The sequence below is a fragment of the Clavelina lepadiformis genome, chromosome 1 (genome assembly GCF_947623445.1).
Source record: "Clavelina lepadiformis chromosome 1, kaClaLepa1.1, whole genome shotgun sequence".
Taxonomy (NCBI): domain Eukaryota; kingdom Metazoa; phylum Chordata; class Ascidiacea; order Aplousobranchia; family Clavelinidae; genus Clavelina; species Clavelina lepadiformis.
Genome location: NC_135240.1, coordinates 27,205,275 through 27,218,678, shown reverse-complemented (window position 1 = coordinate 27,218,678; position 13,404 = coordinate 27,205,275). Strand labels below are relative to the sequence as shown.

At 39.0% G+C, this 13,404-nt stretch overlaps 2 protein-coding genes and 1 non-coding gene across 5 annotated transcripts; 1 reads left to right on the top strand and 2 right to left on the bottom strand.

Moving 5' to 3' along the window:
- Positions 1-81: 81 nt before the first annotated feature.
- On the bottom strand, positions 82-6,391 carry LOC143450470 (mitochondria-eating protein-like). 3 transcript variants are annotated; one of them, XM_076951035.1, is made up of 13 exons: positions 6,226-6,390; positions 5,128-5,349; positions 4,920-5,038; positions 4,450-4,545; positions 4,178-4,312; positions 3,894-3,971; positions 2,251-2,380; positions 1,940-2,164; positions 1,672-1,847; positions 1,320-1,440; positions 1,083-1,154; positions 903-952; positions 82-727 (listed from the first exon to the last, which is right to left on the bottom strand). In XM_076951035.1, the coding sequence occupies exons 1-12, from the start codon at positions 6,310-6,312 to the stop codon at positions 905-907; spliced, it is 1,509 nt and encodes a 502-aa protein (XP_076807150.1). In that variant the 5' UTR covers positions 6,313-6,390; the 3' UTR covers positions 82-727; positions 903-904. The 3 variants fall into 3 exon arrangements, with proteins under 3 accessions (XP_076807150.1, XP_076807159.1, XP_076807166.1); XM_076951044.1 differs by lacking the exon at positions 3,894-3,971 and having other exon boundaries at positions 6,226-6,391; XM_076951051.1 differs by lacking the exons at positions 903-952; positions 1,083-1,154.
- Positions 6,392-8,242: 1,851 nt separating this feature from the next.
- Positions 8,243-8,361, top strand: LOC143444362 (5S ribosomal RNA). Its single transcript, XR_013113714.1, has one exon. It is a non-coding gene; the product is annotated as a 5S ribosomal RNA (ribosomal RNA).
- A 3,110-nt stretch (positions 8,362-11,471) lies between these two features.
- LOC143472191 (microfibril-associated glycoprotein 4-like) lies at positions 11,472-13,373 on the bottom strand. The gene is made up of 6 exons (XM_076969956.1): positions 13,003-13,373; positions 12,763-12,869; positions 12,550-12,646; positions 12,361-12,457; positions 12,086-12,232; positions 11,472-11,876 (listed from the first exon to the last, which is right to left on the bottom strand). The coding sequence occupies exons 1-6, from the start codon at positions 13,271-13,273 to the stop codon at positions 11,693-11,695; spliced, it is 903 nt and encodes a 300-aa protein (XP_076826071.1). The 5' UTR covers positions 13,274-13,373; the 3' UTR covers positions 11,472-11,692.
- Positions 13,374-13,404: the final 31 nt, after the last annotated feature.

The following is a 13,404-nucleotide window of genomic DNA, read 5'->3' as shown; positions in this document are numbered from 1 at the left end:
CGAACAAAATCATAGAGATCTTATTTTCAAGTCTTGGACGGCTCCTTAACCGGATATGGAAACACAGTAAAGACAACGAACTTCTAGTACGTCTATATTTCAAAATTTGTCTACAAATATACATCGATACATCTCAAACACGCATTAACTACGGTGAAGAAATAAATATCAGAGAAGATTTGGGTTCAATTTGGTTATGTGCATCAGACCTTACTAAAATAGAAATCTTACAAAAATAGAATATTCATAAAAATTTTCAGTTGGTATTGCACAGTGCGCAATTCGAAGAGGTCAAAGGTCAACCTTGGGCCATTTCTCAGGCAACGAAGTTCAGTAGAAGAGCGTGGATGAATAAAAAAACTAAACTATACAACAAGATTATCACGTCGTGGACGGGCACGAATTTCTTACGCAACGATGACATCATCAATCGCGTGCTTCGCGAGGTATGTACAGTGGCGTCCGATTGTTACGTCATAAAATGGGGGGCAGGGTTTAAGGGGCGCCCAAAATACACTTACGTAAAATTATAATAATACATTTAATTGTTCAGGCATCAAAGAACTACAGGGCGCACATATTTGGCACTACCTCAACTATACATTAAAATTATTTTCAGGCAAAATATGAATAGGCTTGCGAAATTAAGCTCACAGACTACAAAAAGGTTTTTGTGAAACTTTCCAAACTTCTAATATCTACGAGGTCGAGTTCTTGGGCTGTAACTCTGCAAAAACACGAAACAAGTTTTTATGAGAACAGTTTAACTATTTAATTAACCACAATGCAACATTTTAACAATTTAACTTTCACAATAAACCAGATTTTCGGCAAAAATTTACTATATCTTCAAGTTTGCCATTGTAGCGTTCTCAAACTGGGGGAATACCCTACATACTTACTGTCAATATCGGCGGGATCTTGGACTCGGGCTACGGCTTCTACGCGGGCTCTGCGGTAATTTGGCGTTTGTTAGTGGCAAGCGACACAAAGAGAATCATATTTGTGATTAAAATGAGACGTTAGTGGCCAGAAATCGGCCAAGAGAGTGGAAATAAGGCGGAAAGAAAATATTTATTTACCAAACTGCTCCGTGAAAGCCTCGACGAAGAACGGAGGGGGCTGGGGGAACGACTTCTGCGCGGGGAGGAAAGCTGAAAGGGGATATCCGGGTTAGTCGGAAATCAAATCACGTGTTATAGCAAACGAAGTTTGATTGGATGATTTCGACTCGTACAACCCACCACAAGAACGTATATTAAGAATATTAATGTACTGTTCTAAAAGTCAAGACAAAAACAAGGCATGGAGCCACCTACCGCGCCACGCCGCGTCACACATTCTCCCTTGATAAGAACGCTGTGGTCTTCCATGAGAGCAGGCCACACATGGAAGGCAACCAATGGAGCCGTGAACTCGCTGTCATAGCTACGACGATACCTGCCAAAACACGAACCACAAAGAAGTGTTAAGCGCCAGTCAATTGCTTATAAATGTAGAGCAGTAGTTCTTAACTACTTCAACTCCAAGGGCCCCAATTTTTAAAAATATTGGCTTGGAGCAACTCGTTTTTGCAAACTACCAAGGTATGATGAAAGTTTTTATGGCACTCTTTCCGGAGGCCGAGAGGTCAGCGAGACGACAAGTCTTCTCTAAACCGAATCCACTCACTTGCTTTCGCTCATCAACTCTCCGTCGGTGGCAAGCGGGATGTCAAGAGTAGGATCGAGAGCCTGCATGGAGTAAGCGACCTTGCACACCTCCCGGATGAACGGACTGAGCAGGATGAACTCGCACTCCGGCGGGAAGGAGATCTTCGGATTCACGTTCATCGCTCTGATCACGTCCTGCAGGATAAACCAAGCGTAACGATATAACAGGAAATGACGTAGCTTAGTTACAGAGGTCAAAGGAAGTGACTTCGTTTTAAAAATCCCACCTCCACGCTCCTGTCGACGTCATAAAGGTCAAGGTTACGGACGATGTAGTCGGTGACTGCTTCTTCGAGGCTCCCGGGTCCGGAGTGGATCGGAGAGAGGAGTTTGCGCGCTCGGAGTCGGAAAGATCTGTACGCCATCTTCGCCACGTGGAAGGACTCACACACGGCGATGAAGATAATCCTCTTTATCATCTCGTCGTCATCCACGAAGCGACGGAGACGATCCTGGAGCACCGGGAATCGATCTTATACTCCGGGAGAAGAGCGGACACATCGCGTTACGTCACAATGTAAGTTTGTACGTCACTAACCTGCATGTCGAGACGGTTGACCGCGTAGAGGTCGTTGAACCGCGCGACGAGCCGCGAATGCCTGATCGAGTTGGTGAGTTCGGCGTGGGTTGGTGAGGAGGGGGGCAAGGGCAAGGGGCGATCGATCAAGCTGCACGGATTAAGACAGGGTGAAGTGAGTTCAAACAACTAAATAATAAACTAAATAAAATAAACTAAACTAAATAAACTAAAAAAAGGAAATTGCATGCCAAGAGCGCCAGGTCTAAGTTCCAAAGAAAATTAATTCCGTAAGAATTTGAACAAAATTGGCTTCGAGTTCAAGAAAACTAAGTAGTTCTTTGCATGGACATGACACTACAGTTTCGTGACGAGCATTCGTAAATCAAACATGGTCGGAATATCTTACGGCAGAAATCATCAACTGGCGGGCGGAGAGGCATTACAACATGTTACAGTGCACAAGCGATTACGGTTAAGTGGAGCCATTGTGAAACTGACGGCTATTCTAAACGCTTTTTTTAAAAAAAAGATTGTTTTTGGTTTGACTCGTAGGGATTACGTCACAAGAATATATTATCAGTAGAGTTCATTCATCTACACTAGTGGGCCTCATAAAATTTGTCAGAGAAAGTGGGTGACGCGTTAAATAGGAGAAGCTTGAGAAGCTTTGCCGCGCCGAAACTTTGTGCCGCCGGACAAGAAATCGCGAAATTCCTTTAATTTATTGCGACATCGGCGGGGGAGAGCGTGGCTCGCGCTTCGGTTTCAAGCGATTCTATTGTCGCGGTAGCTTTCACGTCATGACATTCTCGCTTGTTTTTGAATAAGTCGCTAATTACCAGCGATCAAGTATCAAATCAGTCGAGAATGAAATCGACTTCCATTGATAAAATATTGCTGACAGGATTTCCACATCGTGCGCCGGCGAAATTGCGCGGCAAAGCAGCAAGTGAGAAGCGATTAAAGAATATTTTCTGAGCAATCATGGCGCTGCCTGACAAGCTGACAAGTCATAAATAAAATTGCTATGAAAACACGAGCTCGAGCGAGAAGTGATGAAATTAAGCAGAACACTTGTCCGGTCCTGCCCGCGGAGTCCTGATATCGGGAATTCATACTATGGCACGTTTATTTTGCCAATATATGGACGAACCGACGAAGTGAAGGCTTTTGAGTTAATAAAGCCGCAGAGCCGGCGAAACATGTTATTACTTATTACCAATTGTTAGAATGCTCTCATATTGAATTCGGTCAAAGAACAACAAACAATGGAATGAATGGTCCTCCCCTTACAAACGCGCTCTGTGCTTATGTTAGCCAATCGAACAAACAATGGAATTTAATAGGGCTGAGTGCCCCGTGTTCTCTTTAGGGCCTTGTTTTGATTAAAAGCTATAAGTCAGAAAATCCATTGTTTGTCGGTAACCTCGCTTTCTTGAGCGCCCTTGACGATAAAAAGTTTGCTAAAAGGACGACCACGGCGAAGCTACACACCAGCCGACACCGCAATTATTTTCCAAATTGAAAAAGAATAACAATTTTAAATGTCCACAAACCAAGACACGCCACAACCCCAAGCCTCAAAGAAGACAGAACACACCATACTAGGCTGTGGATAGTTTTAAGGTTACAGCAAAAGCATGAAAGGTCAAACTACGCACTCGGGAGATCTGCATCTACGACGCGGTGGGCTCAAGCTGCGTGCTGGTGGACTTGAGCTACAAGGTCGACGAAGAAGTCTAAGATGGGAAGATTACGTTAGTGATGACGTCAGCTAATTAATTATGACGTCAGAATCATTAGTGGTGAACTAAATGAAAATTACTGAGATGAAATTAAAAGATTTGATTCGGGATGACGAAACTAAGATTGCAAAATTCATTTTTTGAGAGATTACAAATAATATAGCTTTGAAATGAAGCGTCATGAAAAGAGTCAACGTTACCGGCTCTCCAGAATGTCCTTCTCGCTCCGGAGCAAACTGATCTCATCGCGGAGTCGATCGATCTGACGTTCATAATCTCCAACCAAGTCAAGCTGAGCCTTGTACCTGGCTACCTCGTCTCTGGCCAGCCGCAAACTGTTCCAACAAACCACAACATAATTAGCAAGCTGACGGGATAAGAAACCGGTCAAATCCTTTTAATTTTAAGTTCTATCGCTGCAGCAATCATAACCACAATATAGACTTGTTAAAGGAGGGATATTTAACCGTACTCTGATCGGAGTAGGATGATTTCTTCTTCTGACGCAAGCATTGTTCCTCCTGATTCTACTTTAGTCTTCTCGAGCTCGGCTTGGCTGCTGTTCAGTCTGTGAATTGACAGAAGTGTGAGGCATAGAAGCGGGCGGCATCCTCGTTATAAAGCGAATCGTATCGAATTACGAGCAGAATGATTTAAAGGTTGTCATTTTAAATAGATAAGTAAACAAAGTGTCCTTCAGCAATGACAAGGTAATTGGAATGGCAAAGCCCGGTATGGTTGCGCCTTACACGGATATTTAAAAGGGTCAATGAGCGTAACATTTTTAAGACGTCACTGCACTTATAACCAGGCATATATGGAAATGTTGTACAACAACAATGCAGTCAACACATTTTTGAAAATGAGAAAAGAATTAAGGAACATGAAGTTCTATAAATAAAGTGGATTCCATTTAAATGAGAGTAAACATAGACATCATACTCGTCTCTGGTGGCGTCCAATTCTCCCTGGGTTGTCGAGAGTTCGGTCTCAAGCTTCAACATTTCCTCGTTGTGTTGAGATTTGAGGTCTGAAATTTTTCGATCTTTCTCCACAGACTCCTGTGTCAACCATAAAGGCAACAATTTACGGAATGTTGTGATTGTCTGCTAATAAAGTCAACGATATCAGTATTCTAGAAACACTAAACCTGGATAAGTGCCAAGCTTGTATCAGATGTAACCCCTGCCCCAGACGTCATAAATCCTGCCCCCAACCACGGTAAGAGCCGGCTCTTCAGGGTGTCTACCCCACCATAGGTCCCACCTTCCGAAGCGGTTAAGCTCATCGCTGTGAAAAGTTGACTTTGGATTTTTGAGGTGATCTCGGTTAGTTCGCATAATCGACCCAAGTTGCTGTCACAGCTGTTTGTCTGAAACAAGTGAAAGAAATGAAGCAATGCAACAAGATCTGCAATGTGCACATCATGTATAATATTACATATTCTACACAATAAATTAATTGTAACTATATTTCACAACATTGAAACGTAAACATTTATATTAAAGTATTACTTCCGGAGACTGAATGAACAATGTCAGAATGGTATGACAAAGAGAAACACATAGAAAATGAGACAAAGAATCCAATAACAACATTGTTAATGTGGTCCAATAAAAATGAATAGATTATTTGCCAAGTGACATGAACACAATAGAGTTTATAGAATTACCCAACATAATATGAAAAAACATAGAAACTACGTCAAAGAAATTTTTGTACCGGCACATTAACTAAAAAGGGATGAAGTCTAAGTGTTCTTATCAAAGCATAAGAATGGAAGTTACTACGGCACCCGACGCTATGTTGTGTACTTAGGTCAGACTTATCAAACAATGACAACATTCAATGACGCTATGTACATTATCTTTTTAAACCCAAGTAAATATAGGTAGGAATGACTTGTGAATTAATCATAGCAAGTTTGCACAAACCATGTTAGTAAGAACAAAACATTTATAACATGTTGAAGATGAAAAAGTCCACAGCAGGTCCACAGGTTAAAATTAAATCCCAACATTAAACATTTGACACTAAAATATAAACTGATTTTTTTCCCAATACCCCCGTGCAAAAGTGTTTATGCAAAACAATGTTACAGACTAATAGAAAATGCAACAAAACTAACATGAAAATAATTTCGCAAATATATACCTAAAAAACAAACAAAAACATCCACATGCATTTCTTCACATCAATATTTGTGAGATATAAGCAATACAAAAAAGAATATTCAATAATAACTCACCGGGTATGTTTCTTTGAGAAAATTAATTTTATCTTGCAGTGCTATAAATGAAGAGCCATTTGCCAACCTTCGTATTGTCTCCGACATTCTGCTGTAAGTCTTGATAACACCGATAAACTATACTGCACTAAAATGTTTGCAAAAAAAATAACTGTGAAAAGAGACAGTGAAATTAGGTAGTTGAAATATTTACAAAATTTCAAATTTATGATGAAAGAAGTGCTGTATGAAAGTTAAATCTACTTGATGATTCCTTTATTGGTATACCGGAAACCTGTTTGGAATAAAATCTGTAAACATGGTAACACAACTTGACAAGTATGAATAAAAACTGCAAGTAATGATAACAAATAACTACTGAGCAAAGTGTAGCTTGCTCAAGGCTCAATTCTGCAGTGTTTGCTTTTTTGCAGATTAAACCGTCAAAGCTAAAAGCATTTAAGAAGTCATGACAGCAGCAACTGGGATGATTGCCAGCCTACTAAATTCATGACTGATGTAGATCAAGTTCTAAGCGCACTTAAAATTTCAAGAACCTGCCCGTAAACTTTTTAACAAATTTTTCACTCAGTTGCTTGTACTGAAACCAAGCTTCCAGTAAAAAGGAATGTAAGCAAATTGAACAGCTTTAAACATATTGCCTCATAGCTTTAAACGCCAGTGGTAATAAATACGCATCAAAAACTTTAAGTTTCGAAAATAAATTCATTGAGAAAACTTGCTCTGAAGCCAGCGTTGTCTTTTAACTCATCCGGTCACCTCTGTAGACTAGGCTTTGTTCACACGTTAAATATTAGGGTGAAGTATACAAGTGCACAACCACAAGATGCCTTTGCATACTAGACCTTAGCTACTCAAATTGTGACGTCATCTGGTTGTGCACTTGTATATACTAAACCTGAATATTTGATATATTTTACTTCGTACTAGACTCGCCTTAAAGTATAATATTGCAAACATTAAACAAAGACATTTATACAACAGTAAATAGTGTACTGTGTAACGTGATCTACGCCATTACACCGAACATATCCAGCCCAGAATTGTCTTTCTCGCGCCGCTATGCTGCAGAATTGTTTACTTTGTGGCTACTACGCTGAAACCTAGGACGCTACGCATGCGCAGTAGGCCGTTTTGCTTCACTGACTTCCAAGTTTCTTTTCTAAATTAGCACTTTGGTTAAAACCATAGATTACTTTAAGGGTAATAAATTGCTTAATGTAGTCCATGGTCAAACACACCTTCAAAATTCATTGCTTACTGTCGGTATCTGTCTACTTGTTACGTCACAATTATTATTTGTTGAGGTTAGAGTTCAAGAACTGCACACAGCCAAGAACACCGCATAGAATAGCACTGTCAAATTTTCTTGCTCTTTATTGGGAGCCTTTGTACGACTGTTCTTGAGAATCTGAAAGCGACCCCGAACAAAAAATGTCAACGATCGTTATAGAATGACCACTCGGGTTCTTTCAAGAACTGCAGTTGCCGGTTGGTCAAGTTAAATGACAAATGTTAACTTGGCTAGGGCATGTATTTCAGTGCTAACGTGAACGAGCAGCTTTGCGTTAGTTGCAGCTAATCAATCATGAAGTACGCTTTAGACCAGACCAGTAGACCCATTGCATTTTACCGCCTTGTGTTGCAGAATTGATTTTCGCCATTTTGTAGACTACCGTTTGTCTTATTAAAGCAAATCAGCAACATGTTTTTTGTGTGTTTTTCAAGTTTTTAAATTGATATTTTTGATTTATTACTTTGTTCGGTTAATTGTGTAGCTTAAGCTATGGTTTCTTCAAATCACTAAAATACTTTTACTCTTTGGTTTGTAATGTAGTAAAAAAAATTAAAAAAATTCTTCAATGTTTATTTAAGTTATTTTAATGTTTATTTAAACGTTTAAGTAAAAATGAATTTAAGATAACGTAACTGATTTATAAATGCAGTCTTTCAACAAAAAAGCACGTACAGTAGGTGAGCTGCTTGGATAAAAGCCTTGTTTGACGTAAGTATTTTCGCCTACGACCATACCACGTTGAGTACACCCCATCTCGTCTGATCTGGGAAGTTAAGCAACGTCGGGCCCGGTTAGTACTTGGATGGGTGACCGCCTGGGAATACCGTGTGTTGTAGGCTTTTTGAAACTATGTTCCACATTTTATAACTTAAAAGAACTAAGGTGAACCGAAAATTCAGCAGCTCAATTTGTTGTAATTTTGCCTAATTGGGTAAAATTCTCAAATTCGGTTTTCGGCCGAATTTAATTCCAGATTCAGCTAAAACCAAAAACAAGATACGTTTTCAAAAACTATTTTAACATTTTTTCATTGCAGGATAATTATATAAAAAAAAGATGTGATTGTTGTTGCAGTTTAGGACATTTTACATAATAAAATAGGTTATATTTAGCAGGCTACTGTTGCGGTCAAGGACACACAAAGTATCCCAAAACCCGAATTTATTTGAAAAATCTTATTTACTGTGGTTTTTTTTTGAAGCATTTTACTTTAAGTTTCCTTGTGTTTTCATTTGTCCTTTGACCAGAAAAGTTCCATTAGCGCGGGCTAGAATAAAGACGCATTATTTCTTATCTTCCTTAGATTTTTGTTCAGGTTATAGCGAACGTTTGAAATGGAAGTGATGTTGGTGTTTTCATATTTAGGCTATCTTCAGCTTGCTGGGTCGGACACTCGACCTTCTCAAGTTATCTGGAGTCTGAGCATTCTGAAGTTTTAGTTGTGTGTTTAAATGACGTTATGACACTTAAACAAAAACAAAGTTTTCGAAAACTATTCGACACAGTTACAACAATTGAAAGTAGTTATATGGCCGAGGAAGGTTCGATTCCGGTTCGGATCTTTGCCGTTTTGCTTTCATTGGTTCAGGTTCGGTTTGAGTTTTGAAAAATTTGTTCGATTGAGTGTTGGTAAGAACGAGTCATGGTTCACTTAATGCTTGAGTCCATTGCGTAATCCGATTTCGTTTGTCTAATACATTCGCTCAAACCGGTTTAAAGGTTCAGGTAAATTTATAGTAAACTCACTCTTCCTCGTCCATGGTTCTGTATTATTCTCAATATCTTATGCTTTACGTCACGCATCAGTACGTACGCTATTAATTCACCAGGAATTCGTTGATTTGATCAATCTCAGCGGATTGTTCTTTTTACTGCATATTATGTCATTACAATCCTAAAGTCTCCCACGTCAAGAATTTTATAAATTTCATTTGTTTGAAAACTATAGTGGCTAGAGTCCAGCGATGTCCAACCTTTCATTATAGTGGGCCGCATTGTCACTTGAAGTAATTCAATGGGCCGCAGAACCTATTAAATTTCGAGAAATATGGGTACGTAAAGTAAATACTTTTGGGGTGAAAATGACTAGCGGGCCGCACAAAAATCTCAGGCGGGCCGCAGGTTGGACATCCCTGGGCTAGACTATGTAATTCTATAGATTATAATTTCCGTTTTAACATAACAAAGTTGAAATTATATTGAGCAATTTATCTAAAGCTAAAGGCCTTACTTATAAATGTTACCGTAGTTCTTCAAAGATTCAAGATTTTTCTATTCACTCGGGCTACCCTACTCAGTATAATTTATGTTATACTCAGCCTAAGGACGGTTTGTATTAGTTAGGGGAAGTCACATAAGACAGGACAGCGCTTTAAGTTTGAAGACAAAGTGGCATAAAACTGACTTTTATTTTTGTCCCACATTTTTCGCTCCTACTGGAAGTTTGCAGAAAGTTGGCTTCTGCGGCAAGTTTCCGCCAACTAACGAACGGTTTCAACAATTTAAACACAGTGTTAATATTAACTGTCTAAAGACTTTGTATTGCAAGCTGATGCAACTTTTCATTTTTTTTATTCTTCATTTTACAAATTTTATTTGATCTGTTTCAGACATGTTTTTTCTTCAATCATTTTATGCTACTTCAATGATTTTTACTTAGACCTACCATACGTCCTCTTTTAGGAGGATTTGTCCTCTTTTCTCAAGAAAAGTAAATGGTCCTCCGAGGACGCTCAAAAATGCCCAAATGTCCTCTTTTTTCGCATTTCGGGTTAGTTGCTTATACTTTCAACAGGACTTTTAGGCGAGACGTTGTATTTATTTGCAAAAAATTACTGTAGCCATGAAACATGCTGAATTGCTGTTTGAAAAAAGGTTTTCCAACAAATTGCCCTACCAGCCCTACTTTCTTGATCTTGTTAAAAATCGCGCAATTTTACTTTAGCATTATGGCCCATAATGCAAATGTTGAACGCATTTTTTCTTTGATGCAGCCACAATGGTGCAAAGAAAAAGACAGTCTATAATTAATAGTTGAATCAGTTTCGAGCATCTTGACGGTTGTATATAATTTCAATGATTTTTAGTGTAAACTATTTCACGAATTCGTTAAAAGTGATCATTCCTTATTGGCAAAAGTTAAGGGAACCGCAACGTTTTCATGGGCTGAATCCGAAAAATAAATTGATTTGTTGTTTTTTTGTCTGTTTTTGGAACTTTTGCCTGCAACTACCAAGGAAATGTATAAAACAGGGGTTTGCAAACTTGTTCAATGAAAGAGTCGCTTGCGGAAAACTATTAACACCAGCGAGCCGCAAAATCAGTAATGATTGTCAATTTGGTTATTGTATTATTAGTAGTCATTTTGGGATATTACTTTTCAGCTAGAAGACCCATAAAAAACATGTCAGCGAAGCGCACTTTGACCACCTTTGCCATTGAGTATAGAATCTACTGTATATCTGAAAACAATTTCGGATTCTATATCTATTGTTACGTCATAAACAAAATGCTGGCCTAAATAAAGAAAAAACAGACAGAAACGTTCATAAACGGTACTCTTGGCAGCCTTTACAGTTTTTTTGGAATTTTGCGATTCGACTAGAAGAGCCACAAAAAACATGCTGGCGAGCCGCAGTTTGCCTACCCCTGGTATAAAACATCATCAAACTCAAACGTAACAATTGTACTTTTGTTTTACTTGCCGGCAAAAAAAATGTCCTCTTTTTGGGAGGAAATATGGTAGGCCTATTTTTACTCCTTATTAATATATCTAATACGAAGCTGGTCATCATTTTAAATGCCTCGTTTTCTTTATGTAGATATTTTTGAACATTATAATAGTTAGGTGTCTTATGTTGCAAATGACTGCTTTGCTTAGGCACAAAATGTCACGTGCATGATTTCAACTAAAAACTTGAATGTTAAAAACGTATTGTTTGACAACTAATACTGCATTCAGTTTAATTTTATTATTCCTCTTTAGCGGATCCTAGTTAATGGCATCGTGTATACATGTTCCCAACAGTTATCAAACAAGAAGTAAGTTTACACGAAACAGATTTTAGCATGTAACATAGACACACTGCAAAGCTTTGTACACTTTTAAAAACCACGCATGGTGGCAGGTCTTGTAAGTATGCAGCTGTGTGGGAGCTACCACTGGGCAGTCTAATCACATCTCATCTTCATCGTAGTTTCTTTGATAGTCACAGCATTGCCTTTCCATGCGTTCCACACAATGCCATTCCAAGCACCCCTTGAAAGGCCCCACTGAGCATTAGGGTATGTATGTCCACAAGTGTTGAACCACCAACCACCTCGAGGCCCATAAACATCTGATGAACAGCTCTCGCTGCAACAGTTATGCTTTCTTAATAGATTAGTTCATGTGTTTGATTTAATTTTCAGAATAGTAGATTGGGTTTGCTTTCTATTTTATCTTCATAATCTTTTCTGTCTAAAGTAAAATTTTCAGTGCAGTTTAAGCTAAATGTCGTTTGAATATATTTTCTTCAAGAGATATATTTTTTAGAAGCGAGAACGAAAAGCATAAGCTTGTACCTCCAATTATCATGGTCCTGATCATACGTTGAGAACCTCATGTTATCCAAGCTGTCACTGCTTCCTACGATGCTGTCTCCTGCTGTACCGCTATACCCATCAACATGTAATCTGTATTTATCTTCTTCTCCTTCGATCGAAAAATCACTGAATGAGAAAAAAGATACATTTAAGTTACACATCTCCACCATATTGTGATAGTTATTGGTACAGTTGTCATAACATAGCTCAAAGGGCTCTAAAAGATAAAAACCTTGTTATAAATTAAATACTACCTGTATTGAGCAAAAGCATGGTCACCATCATGGCCCCATAGGTCGATACGAAGTTTACATCCTTTTTGCTTTGTCAGCTGATATATCTTTTCTAAACCTGCAAAGAGTTGTACCAGATGTAGCTGCAAATGCCTTGTATATTTTTAACTCAACAGTCAGACAAGCATCAAAAGTAAATACGCGCATTACCAAGCCAGAACTCCCCGTCTAAGTCACCAAAACCTAATTTATAGGCATTCCAGTTCTGCTGGAAATCTTGACTTCCATCAAAGCGTCGCTGGAACACCTGAAGTGTTTCATTACGGGTTAGAAACAAGCGCTCAGATGTCAGTAGTAGGTCAGTCGATTTATAGGTAAAAATTTATTAATGACAAGAAGATATGCTGATATATTTCCACTTACTGTCCATCCTCCAGAACAAAACACTTCTGGTCCAGAGTGTAGGGTTTGTCGTCCATGCTTGAATGACGTCCAACATGATGTTGGTTGTGTCAGCACCTCTTCTAAGCCTAGGAAAAAACAGAGCCTGCTGTAGAAATTAACAAGTGCAGATGTAGGAGTAGTTTTTGCATCGTACAGCTTGTAGCCTAACATTGCAAATTGTGAAGTCAGAAATACATAAATCGCAATTTGTATGCTTACGATTCATCCTGTTTCTCATTTCAGTTTCAAACGATCCAAGAGCGCACGATTCTCCTTTCTCTCCGACTCCTCCTAAATCTCCTTTGGATCCCTTGCTTCCAGGCGGACCAGCTTTTCCATTAGCTCCAACATCACCTTTATCTCCTTTTTCGCTACGGATGCTTGCATCGTCATCACAAACTGTAACTTGTCGAGTGACCTCACGACATTGTTGTGTCATCGCAAGTGCAACCAATGAGGCAGTGAGCAAGATAACAACCAGAATTCTCATAATTGCAGTTACCTTTTGATCTGCTTCTCAAATATAAAGACTTTCCTTGACGCTGTTCTTTGTTCCTTCTTCAATGGCAAGTCAGTTGTGTCTGAGCGCTTTTCTGCCTTTAGCTGCCTTAATAAATGCTT

Bases quoted from the DNA above. Each gene is read 5' to 3' on its own strand.
- LOC143450470 (XM_076951035.1), bottom strand. From the start codon at position 6,312: ATGTCGGAGACAATACGAAGGTTGGCAAATGGCTCTTCATTTATAGCA. The intron at 5,350-6,225 runs GTGAGTTATTAT...CACTTGTTTCAG, and splicing joins TTCTCAAAGAAACATACCCG to ACAAACAGCTGTGACAGCAA. The intron at 953-1,082 runs GTAAATAAATAT...AAATTACCGCAG, and splicing joins GGCTTTCACGGAGCAGTTTG to AGCCCGCGTAGAAGCCGTAG.
- LOC143472191 (XM_076969956.1), bottom strand. From the start codon at position 13,273: ATGAGAATTCTGGTTGTTATCTTGCTCACTGCCTCATTGGTTGCACTT. The intron at 12,647-12,762 runs GTAAGTGGAAAT...GAAACACTTCAG, and splicing joins TTTGTTCTGGAGGATGGACA to GTGTTCCAGCGACGCTTTGA. The intron at 12,458-12,549 runs GTAATGCGCGTA...AACTCTTTGCAG, and splicing joins AGACGGGGAGTTCTGGCTTG to GTTTAGAAAAGATATATCAG.